Source organism: Carassius gibelio, chromosome B6, assembly GCF_023724105.1.
Source record: "Carassius gibelio isolate Cgi1373 ecotype wild population from Czech Republic chromosome B6, carGib1.2-hapl.c, whole genome shotgun sequence".
Classification (NCBI taxonomy): Eukaryota; Metazoa; Chordata; class Actinopteri; order Cypriniformes; family Cyprinidae; genus Carassius; species Carassius gibelio.
In genome coordinates this window covers 24,052,164-24,077,509 of record NC_068401.1, presented here as the reverse complement: position 1 = coordinate 24,077,509, position 25,346 = coordinate 24,052,164, and the positions used below count along the sequence as shown (strand labels likewise).

At 35.5% G+C, this 25,346-nt stretch overlaps 1 protein-coding gene across 2 annotated transcripts; it reads right to left on the bottom strand.

Moving 5' to 3' along the window:
- Positions 1–4,696: 4,696 nt before the first annotated feature.
- Positions 4,697–25,338, bottom strand: cdk15 (cyclin-dependent kinase 15). 2 transcript variants are annotated; one of them, XM_052558849.1, is made up of 15 exons: positions 25,227–25,338; positions 23,934–24,303; positions 19,149–19,180; positions 16,733–16,870; positions 15,257–15,351; positions 13,413–13,492; positions 12,721–12,815; positions 12,569–12,631; positions 12,362–12,485; positions 12,155–12,275; positions 10,738–10,831; positions 10,579–10,642; positions 6,601–6,649; positions 6,288–6,430; positions 4,697–6,057 (listed from the first exon to the last, which is right to left on the bottom strand). In XM_052558849.1, the coding sequence occupies exons 2-15, from the start codon at positions 23,977–23,979 to the stop codon at positions 5,945–5,947; spliced, it is 1,257 nt and encodes a 418-aa protein (XP_052414809.1). In that variant the 5' UTR covers positions 23,980–24,303; positions 25,227–25,338; the 3' UTR covers positions 4,697–5,944. The 2 variants fall into 2 exon arrangements, with proteins under 2 accessions (XP_052414809.1, XP_052414808.1); XM_052558848.1 differs by lacking the exons at positions 19,149–19,180; positions 23,934–24,303; positions 25,227–25,338 and adding an exon at positions 17,827–18,116.
- Between the last annotated feature and the right edge of the window lie 8 nt (positions 25,339–25,346).

Genomic DNA, 25,346 nt, shown 5'->3' with positions numbered 1-25,346 from the left:
CCATACGGTGATTAACAGCAAAAAGTTTTGTTGTGACAGCTTACACCTCCCCTAACTCACAAATCCTCACACTCCACCCCAGATACAATGACACCTATTTGGCTGGTGTATGTAAATCCAGCCCCAGGCTTGTGAGGCCTGCATGGAGGTTTGGCATAACAGCTGTCTCTTGCATGTGTTTGAGGAGCCATGAATAAACAGAGAGAGCCACAAAAGCTTTGAGGGCCCAAGACCACACACGCACAGAACCCGAAACACTCTCTCACACTTCACAGTCGCCTTCCTCAGCTACACATGCTGCCAAACAAATGCTACTGCAACCTTGAAACGTTACCCAACAGGCCACATGCCTTTCTCATGTTTGTCCTCCATGTGAAAGGCTAATGCAAAATCCTGACACATCGCATTCGTTATTTACTGCCTGTGTCATTTCATACAGTGTCATATGCCATATGTTTTTTTCCTTGCTTCATGTACAGTCAACAGTTACATAAATCTGATAACAGAATTTTAAAGTAGATAGCAGATTTTATTTCAACTTTATTTCAAGCTACTTGAATTTAAGCTATACACTTTCTCAGTTCATCCATATCCCTCTGATGCTCTCTGGTCATTTTTGACAAAAAAAAATTAATATTGTGGTTTTGTAGAATTTGTTTACTTCATCAAAATGGTACAAAACGTGGTAACAGTTTTGGCACTGGCTATGTGGACACACACAGAGTTCATGGATATTATTCAAAAAGTTTAAATGGTCCCAAAAGAAAAATACACATTTTACTCTTCGTGGTCAAGAATTGCCACATTGGAAACTAATGGGAAACAAATGTCTTATTGGTACTGCTCACAAACAAAATCTAGCTGGAAGCTTTTTTATTTTATTTTTAGTATCAACCTCAAATTTGGAACACAACTTGTTGAAATGGCTGCTATAGTTGCAATGATGTTCTGAAGGGAAGATAGAATGTTGTTAGTGGTTTAAGTGGTTGGTAGGTGCTTACTAGGGTGTTGCTATGTAGTTATTGTTCTTTTGTTCCAAAAAGGTCTAGATAGAAATAGATATAGATTGTTTTGTTTTTTTATAGCTCTGTTACAGTTCCTAAGGTGTTACTAGTTATGTAATTGATTATTTTAGGTTGCTAAAGTCCAAACTATACTATTTTATGCATACATGAGGGTCTATAGGCACACCTCAAGGTGCAACACTGGTCCGGCCATTGTTTCACAGTGGAAAACAAAACGAAACAGTCGAAAACAACAACAACAAAATAGCGAAGACTGCAACGACAACAGACGGCGACACTGACAAGTGCTTGTGTGAGAGGTTAATAGAATCGGTCCAACTTTAGTGAAAAATAATAAAAAATATACATTTATCTTTCATCAGTTTTGGAGAAAAACAGAACAGACACTGGACAAAGATGGAGCTTTCTAGACCATCTGTTTTCGCACATGCTAAATGGAGCATATTTTAAATGGCACGCTAGCATATGCATAAAAAAATAAAAAGTATACTTGGGCTTTAGCGTGTTCTGATTGGTTATTGCCAGTTGGTTGCTAAGGTGTTTTAAGTAGTTGGCAAACACAGATATTGAGAGACATAGAATAGTTTAAAGAAAAAAAGATCATAGTTTCATATAGCTATGCTACATATAATTGCAAGTATGTTACTAGTGTTTTGAGTACTTGGTCTGTTGTCAGTAGGTGGTTAATAAGATGTTGCACTGGTGCTCCTCTGTATCTAATTATTATTATTTTGTTTAATAAACACTTGCTTGCTATTATTATTGGTTGCTGTATGGTTGCTAAAGTCTTCTTATTGGTTGCAGATAGATATAGACAGAGAGACAGATAGATACAAGCTGTCTATGTGGTTGCTAAAATGTTGAGTGGTTGCTAGGGTGTGGCTAAATTGTATTGAGTGGTTGAAAGACATTTGTTAAAGCATTCTGGGAATAATTAGCCTTGGAATAATTATAACTAATCGCACTGATGTTATAGGATTTCAAGCAAGGAGTGGACTGTGCACATCTACTGAGAAGTATGACTCAAGTTCTTTTTTCATTTCTAACAAATGATATTTAAGTGGAGAGTCTGTTAGAAGAATCTAAGAGGAGATCTCAGGGTGTTAGACTGGAGATACTGTAGTTATTCAGGCTAAAAGTATCCTATCGTGGGTGGAGTGGGTGATGACAGATGAATGGTTTAATGGAATGTCCTCATGCATTCTCAGATCATCAGGATATCGGATGAGATGAGCACCTGAACGCTTTAGACAGATGGCAGATTCATTTTTGTTCTTTGTTCTTCTCAGTTATCCAGTGATCCTGACCTATGTTTTTGTAGGAATATAGTGGAAGTAACTCTCCTCAAATTGCACTCTCTTAAATACACTCATGTGTAATAAGAAACGAGTATGTACACCATCGCAGATTGCTTTAATTCAGCAGTGAGTAATGGATCTCCCCGCTGTATTGTGCACACTTTATGAGTGAGTACTGGTTCGTGTGACGTTTTTGGCTTGTACGTGTGTTTATACAGGCCTTCACCATTTTATATCTGTCAGAGCTTTACCGACATCAGTAAGCACTTAATAGTTTCTGCTTTACCTAACGGTGGTCTTAAGACCTTGTGCATTGACATTAATTAATATCATAAACCCATATAAAACCTGGCTGGCGCTGCAATAACGTTAACAAGACCACATCAGAGTGAGCTTGGCCTTGGAAAATACATACTGAGAGAGACCATCTGAGCTTTCAGCTTTTCATTTCATGGCCTTGAATCACTCCGTCAGAACTCTCTCCACCCACTGACTCCCGTGACGGAAACCAACACACACATTTCACAGACTTGCTGAAATCAGCTTTAGCGAGAAGGTGTAGGATGCTAAAATGTCTGCAGAGACGTCTGAGGCTAGTTCTTAACCTTTTTATTACAGTGAATATTTCTCATGATGGGTTTATTTACTTAGCAAAAAAAAAAAAGATATATTTCTATTTCTGTTCTAAAAACATAGTGACCCTTTTGTGTCATGAAAAAGGCACGTTCACACATTTTCACAAGTTAAACCACATGTCCATTAAACATATAGTTCGTAGGCTTTCCAGCAAAATATAAACATGAAAAAAAAAAAAAAATTGTAATAAATAAACAATTAGCAGACAGAAATGAAAGAATATAGTGGTCATTTGACTGAATTTGTTAGTGTGGTGATTGTGTGTTCATTTGTTTACCTTCTGGAGTAGCCTGCACATTATAATTGTTGTAATTTGAGACATTATAATTATTTCTATGAGATTCTTGTAACCAACAGAAATCAGTATGTAGTGGACTTTTAAATCAAAACCTTATATTTACTAAAACGCTTGTGACAGTCTTCTGTAAGTGGATGTAGACGAGCTCTTGATTGTGCGCCCTCTCATGGCTGGTACAGGAACTGCAGGAGCGCTTAATAGAGCCAGATGGAAAATGATAGACGAAAAAGATTCCTGGTTCGATCTTCCTGTAGGCTATGTGTGTGGGGGAAAAGGCCTTCAGGTTTAAATTAAATTTGATCTTTTGAGAGCTTGTTTGAACATTGTGTTGCCCATTCAGTGGTTTAATAACGAGACAGGAAGTTCTACCCTCCGCACCATCTTCATACGAAATCCAGAAGTTACACAACTCACCTGATACAGCTCAATGAAAAGTAGTCCTCGTTTATCCCATTTTTTCCCCTCTACAGAGCCTCGTCACGTGTTTTCTATCCCTTTCTTTGTAGTCCTCCATCTGGACTGTGTTTAAAGGTGCTGTAGGGAACTTTTGTAAAAAATTATTTTTAACATATTTATTAAACCTGTCATTATGTCCTGACAGTAGAATATGAGACAGATAATCTGTGAAAAAAATCAAGCTCCTCTGGCTCCTCCCAGTGGTTCTATTGCCATTTGCAGAAACTCCATCGCTCCCGGTAAAAAATAACCAATCAGAGCTGCGGTCCGTAACTTTGTTTGTGTTCAAAATGTAGAAAAATGTATATAATAAGCGAGTACACCATGAATCCATTTTCCAAACCGTGTTTTTGGCTTGTCCTGAATCACTAGGGTGCACCTATAATAAGTGTTTATATTCGGACTATTCTAGATTGCTTCGGGATACCGCGGCGGAGTAACCCAGTACCTTTGTGATTCTTCATAGACATAAACAGAGAGAAGTAGTTCCGGCTACGATGTTATTCCGCAAGACGCAAGCAGTTCTGTTTATTAACCGCTAGAGCGTCAAAAGTTCCCTACCGCAGCTTTAATGGATGGTTAGCACAGTGGTTGAAGAACAGGAACAGTCATTATTCATGTATCATAAAAACTCAAACTGTGTCTGTGAGGCGGTATCTTGTTGTTTAAATGGGTTGTATTTGGCCAAAATAAGTCATGGCAAATTGTTTGCTGAGACTCTAGGTTGTTTGAGACAGAAATGTCCATTTAAGTGTAGTAGATTCATGAGCAACATGACAATAGGATCAGACCCATTTAGACTGTAAAAATATAATATGCATTTTTTAAAAGATAAATGTATCTTTGACCCTCTATTGAATGATCTAAAGAATGATCTAAGGTTAACCTATCCATAAACCTGAAGAGAAACATAAAACTATGGATAAAAAAGTATATTCTTATGATTTCCAAGCAGTCTTTAGAAAGCAGAAACAGTAATCATGTAAAATTATATATATTTTTACCGTTTTATTTATTCACTGGTGTCATTTTTACAATATTTATTCAGAAGTCAAGACACAGTGGGATTGTATACAATTATATGAACACATACCCAGATTTCACAGTATTGCATTATGGTGAAGTGTGTGGAAGTACTCTGGAACATCCATTTACGACATCAGCATTGAGTGACTGGCAATGTGATTGTTTCTATTATTTGAAAGTATTATTATTTTTTTTATGTTGGTGATCAATATTGCTGTACTTCTCTCCTTTAGAACATTGACGTAGAAGCAGCACATGTTTTGAATCTCAACATCATATACAGACATGGCTAAAAAATGTAAAGATACAGAAACTATTAATTATGAACTTGATACAAACATAGCTAAAAACAGTTCTGAACATGTTTCGACAAAGTGGCCATCAGCGTAGAAGAGAAATATGAGTATGTGCTGTACAAAAACAGGTAATTTCAGGTGAGACTCTCTCCAGGTGTGTTTTATGAATGCATACAAGTCTTTTTTTTTTACCTGGACACTACACAATAGAGCTTTGAAAGATTAGTAGGTATATTCTTCCACATATTTTCATATCGTATTCCCAAATCATCTCTCTCGCACACTCTTCATCGCTTTTCTGTGCAAAATATACAAAAATTAAATTACGTATAAAATTAATAAGTGCATTTAATTTAAACGTATTCACAATGAAAGTGTGCAGTAAACATTCTCTGGACATCAGTTTGCTGAGAGGCAGAAAAGCAAACATATGTGATCCTCTTTCAATAAATATGATGCTATCCAACTTAAGACTTCAGATTCATTAGCTTAAAGCAGTAAATGGTAAAACTATTTGTGCAACAAACTGGTGTTTATGATTATGATAATACATTTAAATAATACAACAATTACCAGTTTGCAACATCAGGATGCACCCACTCCTATAAATTACTTTAAAAAATAAGTATGATAGGGATCCCAAAATAGAATGTATGAAATATAGCTTTGACTTGTATTGTCATGATCGACCATAAAACTTGTTTTAGGTAATACTGGTCCAAACTGTAAAAAACATGAATGTTATGAAAGAGAATCTGATATTCTTTCATAAATATATTTGATTAAGCTGATGAAGATCTGAATAAACAACATACAAACTGAGCGCCATGCTGCAACAGGGTCACGTTTACTCATGCTGGTGTGGTTTTGGTCTTACGAGCACACCAACTATTTACAAAGGCGAGACTTTCACCAGCACTTGGCCAGCGGAGCAAGAGGCGATTTCATTCGTCTGCTGGGGCTGAAGATATCCCTCACTTCCGTCTCTAACCTCACCCCTGGCACCTTAAAGATGGACACAGCTGACGGAGAAAGAGACGAGGTTAGAGAATGAGAAACGAGACAAGAGGAAAAAGACATTTCTAAGATTGCATAATCTCTTTTGATCTTGAGTCGGCGTTGAAAAGGTTGCCAGTTTTGACAGTAACTAAGAGGGTTTTAACTTTGATCTTGTCTGTTACTGCACTGGATTAACCTTTGAAGCCGGAATTGCGTGCATTCCGCTCATATAGTGAAATTCTCCAGCACTTACTGTCCCTTAGATGCATTAACGGAGGTGGAAGAGTGTTGAAATATGGGTGCAGCAATGCATCCTGGGCTGAAATCCTGTCCTTTGGAGTCATCATCAGCATCTGCTGGGCCAGATCCTCCGTCTTATAGGGTAACTGAGCGAGTCTAAGCCAATGTACACACACACATACGGAGAGCTACGGGTCAGACATCCATTAGAGGTGGGGGTGGAGGAAGGGAGATGAAGACCGCTATACAAAAACCCTTCTGTTCCCACTCAGAGCCAAAACGCACACACATATGCACACGAGCATGCACGCATGAACTGGTCTTACCTTTTCCAGACATCTCGAAATTGCTGGGGCTTGCAGTGCAGGAACCACTCTACAGGAACACAAAGAGACCGCTTTTAGTTAACAGACCACCAGAGCATCCAGCTCTGATCAGGAATCTTCACACAATGAGCCACGAGACTATCAATGAAAGCCTTTATCATTTACTATCACTTGTGTTTTTCCAAACCTGTATCTTCTGTAGAGCACAAAAAGAGATATTGTGCAGAATGTTCACGCTGCTCTCTTACATTTTAAGGGCTGTAATAGTCACTTTTAAGATGTTTTTGTCATTTTTTGGAGATGATAAACCATGGTCAATATATGCTTTTGATTCAAGGATTCAACGCATTTATTGTCATATAACTAGTGAGGAAAACAAGTTTCCCCGACCAATGAAATTCACACATTGCTGTCTACAATGAATGCCATGGCATGTATACATGGAAAACAGCAGCATGAACATTCTGATGAATTGTTTTTTTTGTACAGTGTTGTTATTATTAACAAAAATGTAAAAATAGTCAAATTTAGTTAATTAAAATAATATTTTATTAAAAATAATAAAATGTTGCCTAAAATAAACAGAAATACTTAAATGACTAAAACAAAAAAATTTTTTAAAGCTACCCACACACACACACACACACACACGTGCGTGCGTGTATAAATACGTATATATGTATATAGGCAAGTAACTGACACTAAGTTAGTAAAGTAAGTTACTAAAACTAAAATAAAAATTACAACTACACTAATATAATTACAAACACACACACACACACATATATATATATATAAAAGTAATATAATGAAAACATTAAAATAAAAAAAAAAGCTGAAAAAGCTGAATAAATACGCTTTCTGTTGATGTATGGTTTGTCATGATAGGACAATATTTGGCTGAGATATAACTATTTGAAAATCTGAAATCTAAGGGTGAAAAAAAAAATTATATTGAGAAAATCGTCTTTAAAGTTGTCCAAATGAAGTTCTTAGCCATGCACATGGCTAACCAATGTTACTTTTTAAATTAAATTTTAATTACATTTATGCATTTAGCAGATGCTTTTATCCCAAGTGACATACAGTGCATTCAGGCTAACATTTTTTACCTAACGTGCTCCCTGGGAATCGAACCCACAACCTTGCACTGCTAATGCAATGCTCTACCACTTGAGTCACAGGAACACTTTTTGATATATTTATGGTAAAAAAAAAAAAAAAGCCTACAATTTCTCCATGGAACATGATCCTTACATAATATCCTAATGATTTTTGGCATAAAAGAAAAATCTATAATTTTGACCCATAAAATGTATTATTGGCTATTGCTACAAATATACCCCAGAGACTTATGACTGGTTTTGTGCTCTAGAATCACATATGATATAAAGTGTTTATAATATCGTCTTTGTCCAATTGTTTATAATTTGCATCTTAGTTCTTATTTTTAATCACGAAGATAGTATAAAAACAAAAATAAAATTTTTGTGATATATATATCATCATGAAATGTTGTGGAATGTCATATAACTGTATATAAATAATCCTATAATGACTGCTTTTTGTTTGAGACAGTGAGACAGAATTTACATTTTTGGGTAAACTACTAATTTTTTTTTACATCCAAAGAAAAATTCTAGCCACCATAAAGAACCCTATAATAGTACAAATGCTGTTAAGATGGTTTGAAGAAGCTTTTTTTATGAGTGTCCTTCTGTCAGTGTCTGTGGTCACGGGCCACCCCGTCATTCTTGGCTGAAACCTGAGGCCACACTTACGCTTCAGCACACCTGGATATACCTGAGAGACCACAGCGGGTTCAGGTAGCTTCTCTCCAACACACAGTACACACACACAGAGCAGCCCGGGGCTTGGGTAAACCCAGATTCATGGAGTAACATCAGTTAACCATCTCCATCAGTACCCAGACACTCTAAATGAGGCACATTGCTCATTTGTGCACCTGTGTAATGAGCCTGCACTTTATTTCCAGGACTGCAATGGAAAGACATCAACCCCCTTCCTGCATGAGTGTGTGAAGGTGTGTATTTGCGTCTAACTCAAAGGTGTCAAGTCAACTCACGGCCAACACAACTACTAACAGAACACCTATACACACAAAATGATTTATACTGGAAACACAGCTTCAGCACAACTCTGTGAATTTGCTCTAGCCATTTTCTGTTTGTATGACTGCATGTTATTAAAACGACAGGCCCTTGGCAACAAGTTTACACCCACACACTGCCAAGCACACACGCAGTGCATATAGATGACGGTGTCTATGTGTCGTTCTAATTCTAAATTTATGGGTACATGTGTATTTACTGGATGTTCCAAAATAACAGATAAATCTGCAAGACTCTAAAAAATCAGCATGTGCAGCAAAAGTTCACCACCAAAATTACAATTCTGTCATTATTTACTTATGACAAGAAAAAACATGATATTTTGGAGCAAAATACAACTTATCTTTTACAACACCTGGGAATGTATGTAAACAACTTGACAAATAACAAAGTGCAGTTAAAAAAAAATTATAATTAAAAATACTGAGAAAATCTCCTTTGAAGTTGTCCTAATTATTTTCTTAGCAATGCATATTACTAATAAAAAATTAAGTTTTGATATAGTTATGGTAGGAAACTTACAAAATATTTCCATGGAACATAATCTTTACTTAATATCCTAATGATTTTTGGCATAAAAGAAAAATCGATAATTTTGACCCATACAATGTTTATTGCTAAAAATAGACCCCAGTGACTGCCAAGACTGCTTTTGTGGTCCAGGGTCACATATTATAATTAAAACACCCCAAAATTTCATTTTTAATTATACAAGTGAATTTTAAGGATTAACCTTATGTGACAATAGTGGCAAATGCGATCTAAAAAAATAAAACAATTGTTATACAGTATATTCAATATCTATAAATAAAACATATCTACCAATATGGTACCAAGATGTAGTTTTTATTCCTCAAAACTATGGTTCTCAAACGGGGTCTTAGCAAACTTCAAGGAGGCCCAAGATTACTTTAAAATAATTTAAAATAAGATAAAACGAGCATTAAAATATGCTACACCAGAAAAAAAAAAAAAAAAAAAAAAAAAAAATCAAGATATTCTTTACCTTAATTCCCAATTACTTTTTTCCTTCTTTTAACCAGGGTTGCCAAAGTCTTGGAAAACCTAAACATGAGGTAGCCTTAATTTTAAAAGTGTAATTTCTAGATCTTCAAATTAAAAATTTAATACAAACTCCATTAGCATTTTTATAATTAATTAAAAAAAATTAGTTTCAAGATCTAACCTTTCTATTAGATAGAAATTGAGAAAAAAAAAATTTAAATCGTGAAAAATTGGAAAAGTCATGGGGCCTTTGAATGTTGTTGTCATTCATTGAGAAGTTTTGGGAGTCCAAATGTTTGAGAACCACTGCCCAAAAAGGAACCATAAAAACTGCCTGTATGATTTGCGGCTATATTTAAAATCTTTAGAGACCATATGAGATGATGAGGCATGCAAGAATTAATGGCTTTGATGAATTGGACGATGCATCTGCATTTGGCAAGTCTAAATACGTGCATATGTGAATGACATTTGAAAGCTATGATTTAGGGAAAGATTATCAATAAATAACATCCTAATTCAAAACATATTTTGTGTCCCATAGAAGGAAGTAAGTCATACAGGTTTGGAACAACATGAGAGTAAATGATGACAAAATTCCTGTTTTAGAGGAGCTAACCCTTTAAAAACATATTTCTTCTTGATCTAACCGCCAAAAATTACTTTAATTGCTATAACATAATTTTTAAAAATAATTTATTCAATTTCAATTAAATTATTCCTTTGACTTAAACCAGTTAATTTAATTTAGATGTTCACACATTAAGTACATTTTTATGCAACTAACACAGACGCATGCAATTAATGAGTGAGACAGAAGAAAGAAGGATTTTGCACACACCTGGTTTATAGTTTGGCAGATCACTGACACCTGGCCAGCTCTCCTCGGTCGGCACCCCGAGGACCTCAGAAGGAAAGAAGAGGAGAGATATATAACGAGGAGAGCAGGATAGAAGAGAAATCTCACACAATTCTGGTACATTCTCACAAACAGACTCACAGCCCAAATCTTCAGCAGCTGCTCAAAGACATCAGCTACTCCAGGAAACGCTGGTGACCCCTGTAGCATCTCGATAAAAATGCAGCCAGCTCCCCTAAACATCAACATATATACATATCCGTCAGACCAGGGCTGCAGCTGACAGGTGGGGGGATCAGAGCTGAGTGTTGGGTAATAACTGATTTTCATTTGAATGAGGATGAACACTAATGATGTTTCTACTCATTCAGATTTTCCCAATTTGGTTGACCCATGTAAACTATTTTTATAATAAAGAAGACAATGCTGAATAAAGTCGCGTTTTTGCTATTTTTGGACCAAAATGTATTTTCGATGCTTCAAAAAATTCCAACGGACCCTCTGATGTCACATGGACTACTTTGATGATGTTTTTCTTACTTTTCTGGACATGGACAGAATACCATACACACAGCTTCAATGGAGGGACTGAGAGCTCTCGGACTAAATCTAAAATATCTTAAACTGTGTTCCGAAGATAAAAGGAGGCCTTACATGTTTGGAACATAAGGGTGAGTTATTAATGACATAATTTTCATTTTTGGGCGAACTAACCCTTTAATTATTTGGTTTCACCGTATTTGCTGATATTCAGTGTTTTATAATTTACCTTTGTGTAAGTTATTTGTTATTTTATATTAGGCCTATAGCATGGTGTATTTGTATTCGTTTTGTTAATAAATTAAACATTCCATGTTTAATGTGAGTTTGTCGTATTGTTTTGTTGTTGTCCATTCAATCAACTGACGCTGAATCACCGCTAATTCGAATGCGCACAGGCATTTACAAGCTATTTAAAAGCAAATAAAAGAAAACTATAACAAACTTCCTCATTGTCATAACCTGGAGTACATTATATTTGACACACTTTAAGCTCTTTTATTTTCCAAATGTAATAGGATTGCTCCAACGAATTGTTCAGTTTGTAACGCGTACCGAACTGAAAGCCTTCAATACGAATTTAAATACACTGACACACATATTATTTGAACACAAACATTTATTTTGGATGCAAGTTATCATGATTAATCGATTTGACTGCACTATTATTTTTTCTTTTGTTCTTTAATTAACATTAAATACACAGAAAGCAGTAGCTATATTAAGTGGCTATCACTTTAAGACCACATGCACAGACATGCACACATCTAACTATTTTTAACTATTTGCAAACTATTTTCGTAACTCTATACAATATGCAAATTGACTTCTCTTTCTCATCATCTTGCGCTTGAAAAGTTTCAAATAATATGAATGCTTAAACCGACAAGTTGAATGGGGAATTATTTTTTCAAATTGTTAAAATTTTGGAATTGCGTCTGTTGCTCTCACTATTATGAATCTTTCTAAGAAGAATGCATATGTTTGCGCGCGTGTGTGAGTGTGTACAAGGACTCACCAGATGTCCAGGGCTGTGGAGTAATCAGTGGAGCCCATGAGAACATCTGGCGGGCGGTACCATAAAGTCACGACCTCGGCTGAGTATGTTTGGCAAGGTATGGACTTAGATCGGGCCAGACCTGAAGGAATAAGAGGCCCACCATGGTTTAGAATGCATGATAGAGTATATTAGTAAGCATGTTAGTGTTTGCATAAGTGAAACTACCAAAATCTGCTAATTTGAGCTCCCCCAAATAACTGATGAGCAAATTCTGAGGTTTGAGGTCTCGATGCAGAATTCTTCTGCTGTGAATGTAAGACAATCCTCGCAGCAACTGAAACATAAAGAGCTGAAGAAGCAGACTGAGCGTGAGAAAGTCGGCTCATTATTACTGACCTTGTGTATTTTTAACACAGTCATGTGTTTGTTTACCCTAATGTTGTACGAGTGAAGTCCGCCAGGATGCTGAATCATGTATTGAGCCAAATCTGTTTGCTGAGAGGGAAAGAGATGCACAATTTGACTGACAGATAGTCAAAAGAAACAAAATAAACTTGGATGGTGATTGCCAGCACCAGACTCACCACATACTCGAAGACAAAGGTGAGAGACTCTCGCGTGTGGATGATATCGTGAAGCAAGACGATGTTGGCATGTTTAAGGCCCTTTAACAAGGAGGCTGGGAATAACCACAAAAACTTTTATTATGTATAATGTATTTTTCCATTTAAAATAGTATTTTTCCATTAAAAATACATAAAAAAACCAGTAATATAGTAAAATATTATTACAATTTCTAATTTTCTGTTTATTTTTCAGTATCCATTACTCTAGTCTTCAATGTATGATTCTTCAGAAATCATTCTAATGCTGATATATTCCACAAGAAACATATTATCAAGACTGGGTTTTCAAGGTTCAAAATTTAAAATTTAAGGTAAAACAATTTATTTGAAACAGAAATCATTTGTATTATAAATGTCTGAGCTGTTATTTTTTGTAAATTAAATGTGTCTGTGCTGAATAAAAGTATTTCTTTCAAATAAAACAATTCTGACCCTAAACTTATGAGCGGTTGTTTGTCAGAACAGAAATATAACATATAAAAATAAAAAATATGAACATTAGTAAAAACAATTTGTTAATGCACAACTCCACTATTCATATTTTAATGACGTATATCTGATGAACAATACCCCACTTCCCTTGTGTGTGTATAAGCACTTTGATTCTTGGCTGTGTGTGTGTTTGTGTGTGTGTTGTGCTGTTGCAGTACCTTCTCTAATAGCTGTGAATGGAATTCCTTCCTCAGTTTTCATGTGAATCACCTTTAAAGCCACAAGATGACCGTTTATCCTGTCACGAACACAGAGAACCCAAACGTGCATCAGAAAACAGTTTACCTGACCTCTGCTTTCTGGAGAATAACACCATCACAAGCTCTCTTTTTAAAAAAGACTTTTTAAAGAGTTTTGACTATTGACTATATGGTTATTTACAGTGTTGAGGGTAATGCATTACAAGTAACGTGAGTTAAGTGAGTTAACGTAATCAGAATACTTTTTTCAAGTAACTAGTAAAGTAATTTATTACTTTTTAATTTACAAGAGAATATTTGAGTTACTTTTTCAAATATGTAACGCCAGTTACTTTTTTCTCCCCATTTATTGATTGAAATGTTCCCTGTCCCCATGCTGTGAGAAATCGGGAGTGAGATGTTACTTTAGTTGTAGAATAAATGTGAACATGCATTAATTCATCTCACTGACACACACACACACACAAATAAAAAAAATACAAATACAAATCTTTTAAATTCCAAATTTAATTTTCCAATTTTAATTTTCTACAAAAACAATTAAATGCAACTCAGAATATGACTCAAAGCTGCAATAATTAAATATGTTAAATAATAGAAATATCCTTTATATATCTATACCCATTTTATTAACCAATTTGTTACTGAGCTTCGATTGTCCAATTCAACTACACTATTAAGCAAAAATGACACAAGATTTGTTAATTGCTGAAGAGTGTTGAACTTTTTCTGTGTTCTACTGTACAGACGCAAATTCACATTTTATTCAGGCCTTTGGTGTGAAAGGGCTTTTTATATTAGAAGCAAAAAAGCAAGCCCAGCCCAGATTTAAAAAGTAACGCAAAAGTAACATAACGCATTACTTTCAATAAAAAGTAACTAAGTAACGTAATTAGTTACTTTTTTAGGATACGCAATATTGTAATGCATTACTTTTAAAAGTAACTTTTCCCAACACTGGTTATTTATATACTAGTTTATTCCTGACAAATTTAACATGTAGAATATACACTTTTAAAACGAAAAGTCTTTGTCTTCTACTTTTTATTTTTTTATATGAAGAGATTGTCCCCTTGATCAAACAACACCTGCCTAGGACTAGCAATAGCACATAGCAAATCATAATTCATGTCTTTAAATTAAAGCATATTGGCTATTTAAATCTAAGGGGCAAGCCCTTTGATGTGTCCCACCCTACTTCCTGTTTCAATAGGAAATAAAGCAACACAAAAAAGAAATCTGCAATTTTATTGATCTGGTGATGTTTAGTAGTGGTTAAATGTATGATGCCATTCATTGAAACTAAATTCACTTGCTGTGGATATTGCAAAATATTTTAAGTTTAAGTTGGGTAACATTGTTCCTTTAACCACATTAATAAGCAAAACATTTTTACTTAATGTAAGGTTTTCATTCCTAAGATAGCTGCACAGAGATGGAGTATGGGAACTGTTTCTTATTACAAAAAATTGGTTGTTGTACAACAACATCAAACTTCCTCTCAGTGTAAGCCTCAGGCAGGTATCCGTATGTTGCAGGATGACCTTATAAAATGAATCCATGTAAAACAAGCTGCCATAGAAGAACTCAAGTAATGCCTACAGGGAGGTAATGAAAGGAATCATTAGCTGTCTATTATACAGAAGAACAAAGCCACAGGGTGGTGTATCTGAATAATGTGCTTGCTAACTACATTCATCTTGCTTCAATGAAAAAATGTCTCCCTATTGGCAACATCTAAGTGCGTTCTATGAATAACACTGTTTTGAGTGTGTCTATGAGTATCACATATGACTACTAACCTGCTAATTCCTTTGTACACTGTGGCATATGTGCCCTCGCCAAGTTTTTCAAGATTAAGATAAGATGTTGCATTCCCAAACTGCAGGCCAGTTTTCTGTGAATGAAATACACACACAGTTATTTTGCCAGCCAAGCAACTGCCATTAAAACAAATGACTGGTAGCTATTATAGACCTCTTTGGTGTAACGCCATACATTTTTAACTGAAAGCAAATAGCAAATAGAAAAAAAATCTGCAAGCCAAACATGGTGCTTCCACTTACAAAGTGAGACAGCTGAGAAAATATAGCACAAAAGTATTTGACCATGTAAATAAATAAATAAAATTAGTCAGACAAATCTATTTTTAAGGGACATTTCATTGTACATTCAGACATATATATATATATATATATATATATATATATATATATATATATATATATATATATATATATAGTTTGAAAATATTTGATAGATCAGCTTTTTATGGCTCATATTACAGTATGATATATTTAGAATAGAGTGCTCATACTTTCAAACTGAGCCAAAATATGTTGTTTTGTGCAGATGCAATGCCAAAAAGTAAGATGAAATTCTGTAAATCTTTAGAATAGTATAACAAACTTCAAAAAGAAAAAGCATCTAAATATCATTTGTCATTCTATATCTGCAGCTTTTATTGTGGGAGGCAAAACCTATAACGCATTGCAATACAGTGATGATTGAGAAATGTATGAGTAGCCTAAACATCCCTGAAAATCTGTTGTCTCATATTTAATACATACATAAATTTTAACACAATTTACATTACATTTATTCATTTAGCAGACGCTTTTATCCAAAGCGACTTACAAATGGGAACAGTGGAGGCAATCAAAAAAAAAAAAAAGAACAATGATATATAAGTGCTATAACATTTTTACACTAAAAAAAAAGTATGGAGAATCAAGTAAACCGAAGTTACTTCAGTCTAGTAAATGTTCATCTTAAAAACATAAAATACCCGACCTGAAGATGTGAAAGTGAAAAAAGTGAAGTGACATACAGCCATGTTTGGTGACCCATACTAGGAATTCGTACTCTGCATTTAACCCATCCAAAGTGCACACACACAGCAGTGAACACACACACACACAGCCATTTATGCTGTGGAGCCTGCTCAAGGGCACCTCAGTTGTGGTTTTGAGGGTGCAGAGAGCCTACACCTACAATTCCTGCCGGCCTGAGACTCAAACTTGCAACCTTTGGATTATGAGTCAGAATCTCTAACCATTAGGACGTGACCTCCCAAGATGGATATTTAAAAATTATACTAAATGGCCTTTTATTTTCTAAAAAAGTGTAAACTATCAATAAGGCTTATAGGGTTACTATAACTTTATGTAAAAAAACAATACGACAAATTTACAGCATATAATAAGCCATAACTTTCCTGTGCATTGTTTGTTTTATCTCTCTGTATCTATGATGAGTTGTATCTGGGTGTTGCTCACCCACTGGAACTCTTGCTGGAAGCTCTTTCCTCCCATAGGATCGCTGTTACTGCGGCCCCTCTGAACCCGGAGCCGCCGCACCTGCAGCGTGTGAAACCAGTGCGGCTGTGGTTTCTCCACCCCGTCCAGCTCTCCCAGCTGAAAGCAGACACAGAAACACACCGGGATGGTACAGTGTGTGATGTTATTACACCTTGTTTCGCTAATACAGCCATCCTACTGTATCCATCACACCTGTCTGTGTGCATACAAGTGTGAACCATGTCCTCATTTGTATGCATATGCGTCTTCAGGGTTTTAATTTATACCAGCTCTGAATCCTAAAGTGCTTTACATGCTGATTAAATGATTCACATTTAAATTATACATTTAAATGATTATGTATGTATGTATGTATATATATACATACAATGTATAATGTATATATGTATATATGTATATATATATATATAATGTTACAGAATATTTTTCTTTAAAATAAATGCTGTTTTTTTTACTTTTTATTTGTCAGTAAATCCTGAACTCTTAACAACAGCACACAGAGCTGTAAAGCAGATGATGTCACAATGTCCTGACACAGAAGTCTCTTTTAGCTCTAATTTTCCCTATTTCTGTCTTCTTGCCTAAATTCTGTTCATTTGAGTGATGTCATCGCACACAGGGACAGCTGACACTCTCAGAATAGCCTCTGGAGTTCTACAGAATGTACTTTAACCAGACTATTATATCTTCAGATCATCTGGATCTTAAACTTTACATTCGACTCTTGATACTTTCTTGGAAATGACAAAAGAACACTAAAATAGTTAGAAATGCTAAAAAAGTTCAACCAAGTTCAAAGTTCAAAGAGACCCTTATGATACAGTATTCAAAACCAGACCGATTTCTCAATGATATTACAAAGTTAGAGGCATTTTAATGAGTCATGCTTCGTTTACGTTAGAAAAGTCAGTAATTGTAATTCAGCACTATAAGACATCTTCATATAGCGGTGTTTGACGTCAAACTCTCTCTCTCTCTCTCTCTCTCTCTCTCTCTCTCTCACACACACACACACACACACACACACACACATACAAGCACACCCATCTGACCTCAGCAACTGGGAGGGAGGACACACTCCAAGTTTTTGATGGTTTTTCTTCCGTTTTCATTGTTTCCTTTATCTCTTCCAACCTCATCTCAAACATTTCCTCTTTTTCTTTCCTTCTGACTTCATTTCTTTTATCTCCACAACACCAACAACATCTCCTCAAGCTCATAGAAACCCAGACCCGCATTCTCCACAGGAAATCCTCCATCTCCAAATCTTCTCCTCTCTCACTCACTCTCAATTTTTCTGATTAAGCTGCATGACTCATATGACTTGCATGAGAAAGTGTGTGTGTGTGTGTGTCTGCAGGCCTGGTCTTATGACTCCATGTCCCAAACATAAGAGCTAAACACAAACAGCTATGTTGTATTTGCTAAGGGCAACAAATACATCCATTCAACTGCAGGAGAGAAAAGCATGATGGGACGGACAGTGAGAAATGGTGATTGTGAGAGAAAAATAAGAGAACAATAGAGAATAAAAGAATGTAAATGAGAGAGAATTCATAATACTGTGCAGTATTATGGCAGTTTTCAGACTTAATAAAGATGTTTCTCATCAGACTGAGGTGAACTGGTTAATAACGCTGTTCATACAATATGTTGGACAATGGCTGTTCTTAGACAGATAGATGTGTGTCTGCATGTATGTTTTCACATGGTCTGGTGAGTCTGGTCATTACTTGTAGGCTACAAGGGTTGCAGGAGTGTAACTGTAGAGAGAGAGAGAGAGCTTGATGGATGTTTTTTCTATTCTTTATTGTCTCTGGCTATCTGGACTCTGTGTCCAGATGGGACATGCTCAATTGAGACTGGAATAAGACACCAATTACTGACAGGAGGACAGAATGTTGTGTGCTGATGTGCTGTCTCTATGTAAGAAAATACTAGCTTACCATGTTCATCGAAATAAAAAGTGTTATTGTGCACCAGCTTGGACAAGGTCTCTTGACTCTGTTTTATACTGCATATTTTAGCAAATATAGTGGGTTACCTGTGTATTCTGTACCTAAAGAAAATATTCATTTTATGTACATACTGTACATTGTGGAACAAGTAAGAACAGGGTGTCATTCCAAACACTGCTTCGCTTTCTTTTCCCCCAGTAGAGGGCAGTGCTGCATACTTTTTCCTCAACTGGTGTTCTTTTGCCTTTCCTCTCTCTCTCTCTCTCTCTCTCTCTCTCTCGCTCTCACCCCCATTAGGGGGTAGTGCTGTATTTCTCACTTCCGCCTCCAGCTGTCATCTGTCCTGTCTCTGTGGGTGGAGGGATGTTTGTTTGTGCTTATAATATGTTGTGCAATGTCATGTCAAATGTTCTTACCTCCTCATAGCCCAGATGTCTTTGTTTTAACCCTGTAAAACACAAAAGAGCAGTTTAGATGGACCGCAACACTTTAAATGTTCAGATACATAGGGTTTGCTGCAGTACACTTCACGTGTGAGAAATGGTTTGATTGTTCGCGATGGTTTCATAAAGATATTTAAATAAATTTACCAAGGAAAGGGTCTGACAAACTGAAAAAGACTCTGTTTTATAACATTTCATATAATACCTATACACATATAATATGATTACATATAATCTAAATATAACCTAAATAAAATTAATTATTTAACAGAAATAAATAAATGAATCAATTGAATATATGCATTAAATACATAAAAAAACCTAAATACAAATTAAATAAACATAATACATATTTAATCATATTGACTACATTTACATTACTCTCATTTAATAAAACTGATCATATTAAAATATAGCATTCACAGCAAAATGCTTCATGTGTGATAAACGGCATTTGATGTGTTTGTAATGATTTTATAATGATATTTATAAGAACTTTTTATAGGAAAAGCACTTGGATACAGTGAAAAATGAAAGCAATCCTACTACTATTATGTCAAATGACAGAGAGAGAGAGCAAGAGAGAGAGAGAGAGAGAGAGAGAGAGTTTGGTTATCAAGTCATATATACAGTACAAAATCAATAGTATAGTTATGGATGTAGTTACAGATATTAATAGAAATATATCTAAATATCAAAATGTAACACATATATGTACACACGTGCACTATATTAAATGATTAATATTAGTTCATACCGTAGTAGTTAAAGACTATACCAAATATGTAAATTAAGTACAATACAAATATAATATACAATAATCACGACTATAATTATATTGAATACACACTTTCTATTTAATAAATGAAAAAGCTTTATAGACCAAGAATGAAGAACACATAATACACCACAATTCTGTGTGTGTGTGTGTGTGTGTGGTTTGATACAGCAGGTACAAGGTGAGTCACGCTCAGTGTTTAAGCTCCTGATGGGAGAGGCGAGCAGGAGCTGGTGGTTGCGTACAGGGGGTCTGAGATTTACCCTTCACCTTTCTTTAAATTTTAGCAGCAAATACAACACTAAACGGGATTGGAGAGAGAGAAACGGACAACGAGGGGAAGAGAAAGACCCCACAATCAGCAATTAAAATCCATTTAGGCTGAAAAGTGTCTTTAAGAGGCGGAGTGGATCTGCTCTGTAATGCGTTATTAGATATATTCTGACAGTCAGTCAAAAGATACAGGGAATATAAAAATAAGCCAATCTTCGTAAGTTTTAAGTCTCGGTGTGACTCCAGGAAGACAGTTCTGACCTAAAACTGTCCAGTACCTTTTACCACGTCAAATACTCTCCAGAACTTCTCTGTTAAGACTAGAGGAAAGTTTTTTAAAAGAACTGTTCTTTAACACTAGAATGATAAATCCCACTGCAGAGATGGCTGCGGATTTCTGAAAGACTAATACCCAAGTAGTTATTATGATTGTGATATACAAAGGATTTCATTAAAGGCTCCCGCCATAGTTGATTGCATTACTGATGATATAACTATATCCCGTTAGATGATTGAATTACAAAAGCCCTGTAAGTTGACCCAGAAGACTGCATGTCTCTGTTGGATCGTTCCAGATCTAATTTACTAAAACCTCTTTTTGGCACGGCTGCAGGTGTCACTCCGAGGAGCTCTGCTACCATCAAATTAGGGTCGTCCTTGACAGGGAAGAAAGGCCATCATCCGGATGACCAGTCACCATGCTATGATTCTAGGACATTGTATGGAGTCCGCTTCACATCAAGCATCTAATCAAAAATGTATCTATTAGGGATACATGCCAAGGGAAGGAATAGTTCAATCAAAAATGAAATTTGATGAAAATTGACTCACCCACAAGCCATCCAAAATGTAATGTATTTGTTCATCAGAAAAATGGAAATTTTGCATTACATAACTTGCTCGCCAATGGATCTCTGCAGAGAATGGGTGCCGTCAGAATGAGAGTCCAGCTGATAAAAACATCATGGTATATATGGGTATATTATCAATGGTTTGAAGTTAAATGTGTAAATAATGGATTTATAACAAACACACAGCGTTTTGCTTCATGTTGACTACTTGTGGATGTATTAATCAGCTGTTTGGACTCTCATTCTGACGGCACCTGTTCACTGCAGAAGATCCGCTGGTGAGCATGTGATGTAGGGGTAAGTTTCTAGAAACCTGTTCCGATGGAGAAAAAACTCAGCTTAATGTTGGACAGGCTGAAGGAGAGTTCATTTTCAGGCAACTAAATTTTTTGGTTAAAAAAGTTTATGCATTTCTTATGCACAAATGTTATTGAAAAGTATGCCTCATATTATAAAATGTCAATCACACAGGTTACACAGTGAAGAGTATATTTTTGTTTGTCCTTGTGTGTCGACCAGTGATCTCTGCTGTCTCTGTGTGTTTCTCCTTCCCCCCGAGCATTTTTTCCCTTCTCTCTGTCTGACTGCACAGATATTTATGAGTCAGGATAAGGGAGGGCTAAGAGAGCTCATAACTCATGTTCAGATGCATCACTGTTTTCATCCTCTCATCCATCTCTACACTCCACTCTTTCTGTCTCTGCACCAGTATCTTTCCTTATTCCATCAAGATCGTTCCCTCCTTCATCACCACTTGACATTCTTTCTTACATTCTCTTGCCAACTCTCCATGTTTCCCCCGTCTTCTCTCTCTCTCTGTCTCTCGTTGCCGATCAGTATTCTGTGAGCAGTGTGTATACAGCAGTAAGTGCCGTTTAGTATGTTGCCAGCCACCCATCACTCAAAAACAGACAAGTGCAGTGATTGGTTGGATGAAGGCCAAGAAACCCAGATAAATCAGCTTCAGGTAAACCAGTCAAGTTCAAGACCACAATAAATGTCTGTCAGCTTTGAGACCATCCATAAGCTAGGGTATTCAAAAATGTGAATTTAAAAACACAGGCTTTCTCTTCTGGCAAAACAGACCAAAAATATTGATCATCTCTTTCGCAGAGGAACATACAAATTTATACCTAATTTCCGTCCAGAAGTGTTCTCTAGATTGAAATTGAGAATTACCCTCCTGCCTCTGATTAGCCAAAGCAACAATCAAATCATAAATTTTACATTTTAAATATTAAAAAAGTGACAAACCTTTTGATATAACCCACCCCAACTTCCTGTTTCAACAGGAAATATGTCAACACAGGATTCTATCAAGTCATTTAATGGAGTCTTAAAACCAGACCATAATTATGAGAAAACAAGATACACCAAGAGAAAAAACTGAGAATTAAGGAAACTGATTTCGCATCAAGAAATGCAAATAAACTTGCAGATAAGTGTTTTTTAAAGATTTTACTTAGAATTAGACGATGCCAAAAATTATTAAATGTCAATTATTATATATATATAACTATATATACATTTATATTCAGTTCTAAGAAAAATGTAGCCTTTTTGACTGCTTACAAGACACTAATGGTCTACTTTCGTAGATAGTGAGGAAATGTGCTTAAACACATGTCCAGAAATAGCCAGTGACAGATTTCCCACTAGTGCGATATACTTAAAGTCCACGACTTTCACTAGTGCCTGCTTTTTTCACACATAACACACACAGTTTTCTTCGCTCTCAGGCCTCCTGCCTCTCAAGAGATGGACACAGATGCTGTTGCAAGCTGTTTTCCTCTCACCTACAGAAACCTGCCTTTCCCTCCTCCGTCACAACAAAACCTGACTTCTGCCATGCAGTAAACCAGGGATAAAATCTGTGCTGTGTTTTTCATCCACTGTTCTGCTACAAGGATACATGGGCTATTTGTCTTCAAGTGTATACTGACAATGACATGTGCTTAGACACAACAATCTGTTGGTTTCCTTTGCTATGGTTTAGTTGCATACCCTGCTGGAAAATATCTCAGCCTTAGGAAGATAAGATGGTCAGTTTTGGTTTTTCTACCAGTGTTATTTTAATATTATTTATATATTCTCACAGTGATTTTTTTTAAATCATTTGAATTAGCTTTTATTTTTCAGATTTTATTTTTGTTATGTGCTTTTATTTATTTTTATTTATTGTATTTTACTGTTTATCTAAGTTAAGTTTTAGTTGTTTCTTTAGTATTTACTTATTTACTTATTTCAGTTAGTTACCTAGTTTGTTATCTAATATTTAAATTGCATTTTATTTCAGCTTTATTTCAACTACCAGAAATGCTTTTAATAGTTTTCATTTTAGTTAATGATAATAACAATAATTATGACTTTTTTCAACTGGCCAGCCTGGGAGACCAGATAAACTAGCTTAAACCAGCTCAGACCACCTTATATATATATATATATTTAAACAGATGTCAGAAGCTGTTTCATGGACAATCAAACCATTAGATTTGAGAAGGGTAGGTTTATAATGTTTGTAGGCTAGTACCCTCTCACATTGAATTTACTCTAAGCATCAGTATATGTTCAATTACATACAGCTGAACCAAGAAATGCATATTAGCTCAAACACAAAGAATATTATCTAAAATTAACTAATTATGCTATTTTAGGCACATATAAGAACGTGGATGTAGTCATTATATGCAACTCAGAGTACATACATGAATCAAGTTATTTACAGTTTGAGAGAAGCTTGGGGTTTTATCTTTTTAATGATGCACTATTTCCACTTCCCACGTGATAAGACATCAACACACATAATTAAGGACAGATTTTGATACTGATTGTATATTCTTAGGTAAAGGCACTTACCGAGACGCTGGAAAGCCTCAGAAGCTGCGTGCCGGAGGTTCTGCATGCTGTCTGCTTTTTCTGATGGATCTTGATGGAACTAGTGTTGTTATGACAGGATGCTCTCACTGTGACCTGGACATTTTGAATGTGGTACTGGACATCATTGCTCCCCCTTTCTTCAGCATGTCATTCTCCTGCTTCAGCTCCCACGCTGACACAAGTTCCCTTCTCTGTCCTCTTTCCTCCTACGATTACTCCGAGCTCTCCTCCTGTCTCTCTGTACCGCTCTCTCTCTCTTTCTGTTGCTCTCCTGCCTCCTGCAGCTGCCACTGCCGCTTGTGTGGTAACAGGCCAATCAGAAATCTTCTGCAAACCACCATCCAATTGGCTGAAAAATAAAGAGAGGCAAGGGATTGCTGGTTTGTTTTGAAAGCCTGGTGCATCTAAAACACCCAGAGGATGTAAGTGTGTGTGTCTAAGTATGTGAGAAAGAGAGCTGAGAAGAAACAGTAAAACAAATGGTAGCTTAAAATTCCACTCCTCTCTCTCTAAAGAAAAAGGAATAAATTAATTAATTATTTAATTAATAGGGTTTCTGACTGATGGAACATTTTAACCATAGCAAAACAAGGTAACATTTTATTTTAAGGTGACCTTGCTTCCATGTACTTATGATAACAACTAATTATCCATAATTGCATGCAAGTAACTTTAAATCAAACCCTACTCCCTAACCATATAGTAAGTACATGTAGTTAGTTACTATTACTCAGTACTTATATATATATATATATATATATATATATATATATATATATATATATATATATATATATATATATATATATATATCTACACTGTAACAAGGACACCTTAAATAAAGTGTTACCCAAAACAAATACATAGCAAATCTCAACTGCTTTATTGTTTAAATCTTGTTTAAGTGTAAACTAGCTATATATATATATATATATATATATATATATATATATATATATATATATATATATATATATATATATATATATATATATATCCTAATTAACTATTAGGATATTTAGGATAATCGTGATCGCAGAATAAATCCTGTCAGTATGATATGGTGATTTTTTTTATTATTAACATTTTACTTGGAATTCCGCTTACTGCATTCGCCTAGAATATAGTCTAACGTTACATAGATAGACAACAATTGCTTTATCATCGACACGACAACGGCAAGGACAACATTTACTATCATTAAGCTACAATTCAATAATTTACAGTTTATATGGACAAGTAGCATAAGTTAAACTAATATATTTAGCTTACCGGCTCAACATTTCTACCAACCAACTCATCTCTCCTCTTCTACCTTCCCTAGTAGAAAAAGCGAAAGCATAAATACACTTTCGTGTTTGTCCCTACTGATTCTCCGTCCGTTGAAGCGCT

What these genes read in the sequence shown, in the direction of transcription:
- cdk15 (XM_052558848.1), bottom strand. Translation starts at nt 18,033, where the DNA reads ATGGAGGATTTCCTGTGGAGAATGCGGGTCTGGGTTTCTATGAGCTTG. An exon ending in CCTTTGTCTTCGAGTATGTG is followed by an intron (nt 12,632 to 12,720) that starts GTGAGTCTGGTG and finishes TTTCCCTCTCAG; the next exon opens with CAAACAGATTTGGCTCAATA. An exon ending in TTTCGAGATGTCTGGAAAAG is followed by an intron (nt 6,431 to 6,600) that starts GTAAGACCAGTT and finishes ACATTGGCTTAG; the next exon opens with ACTCGCTCAGTTACCCTATA.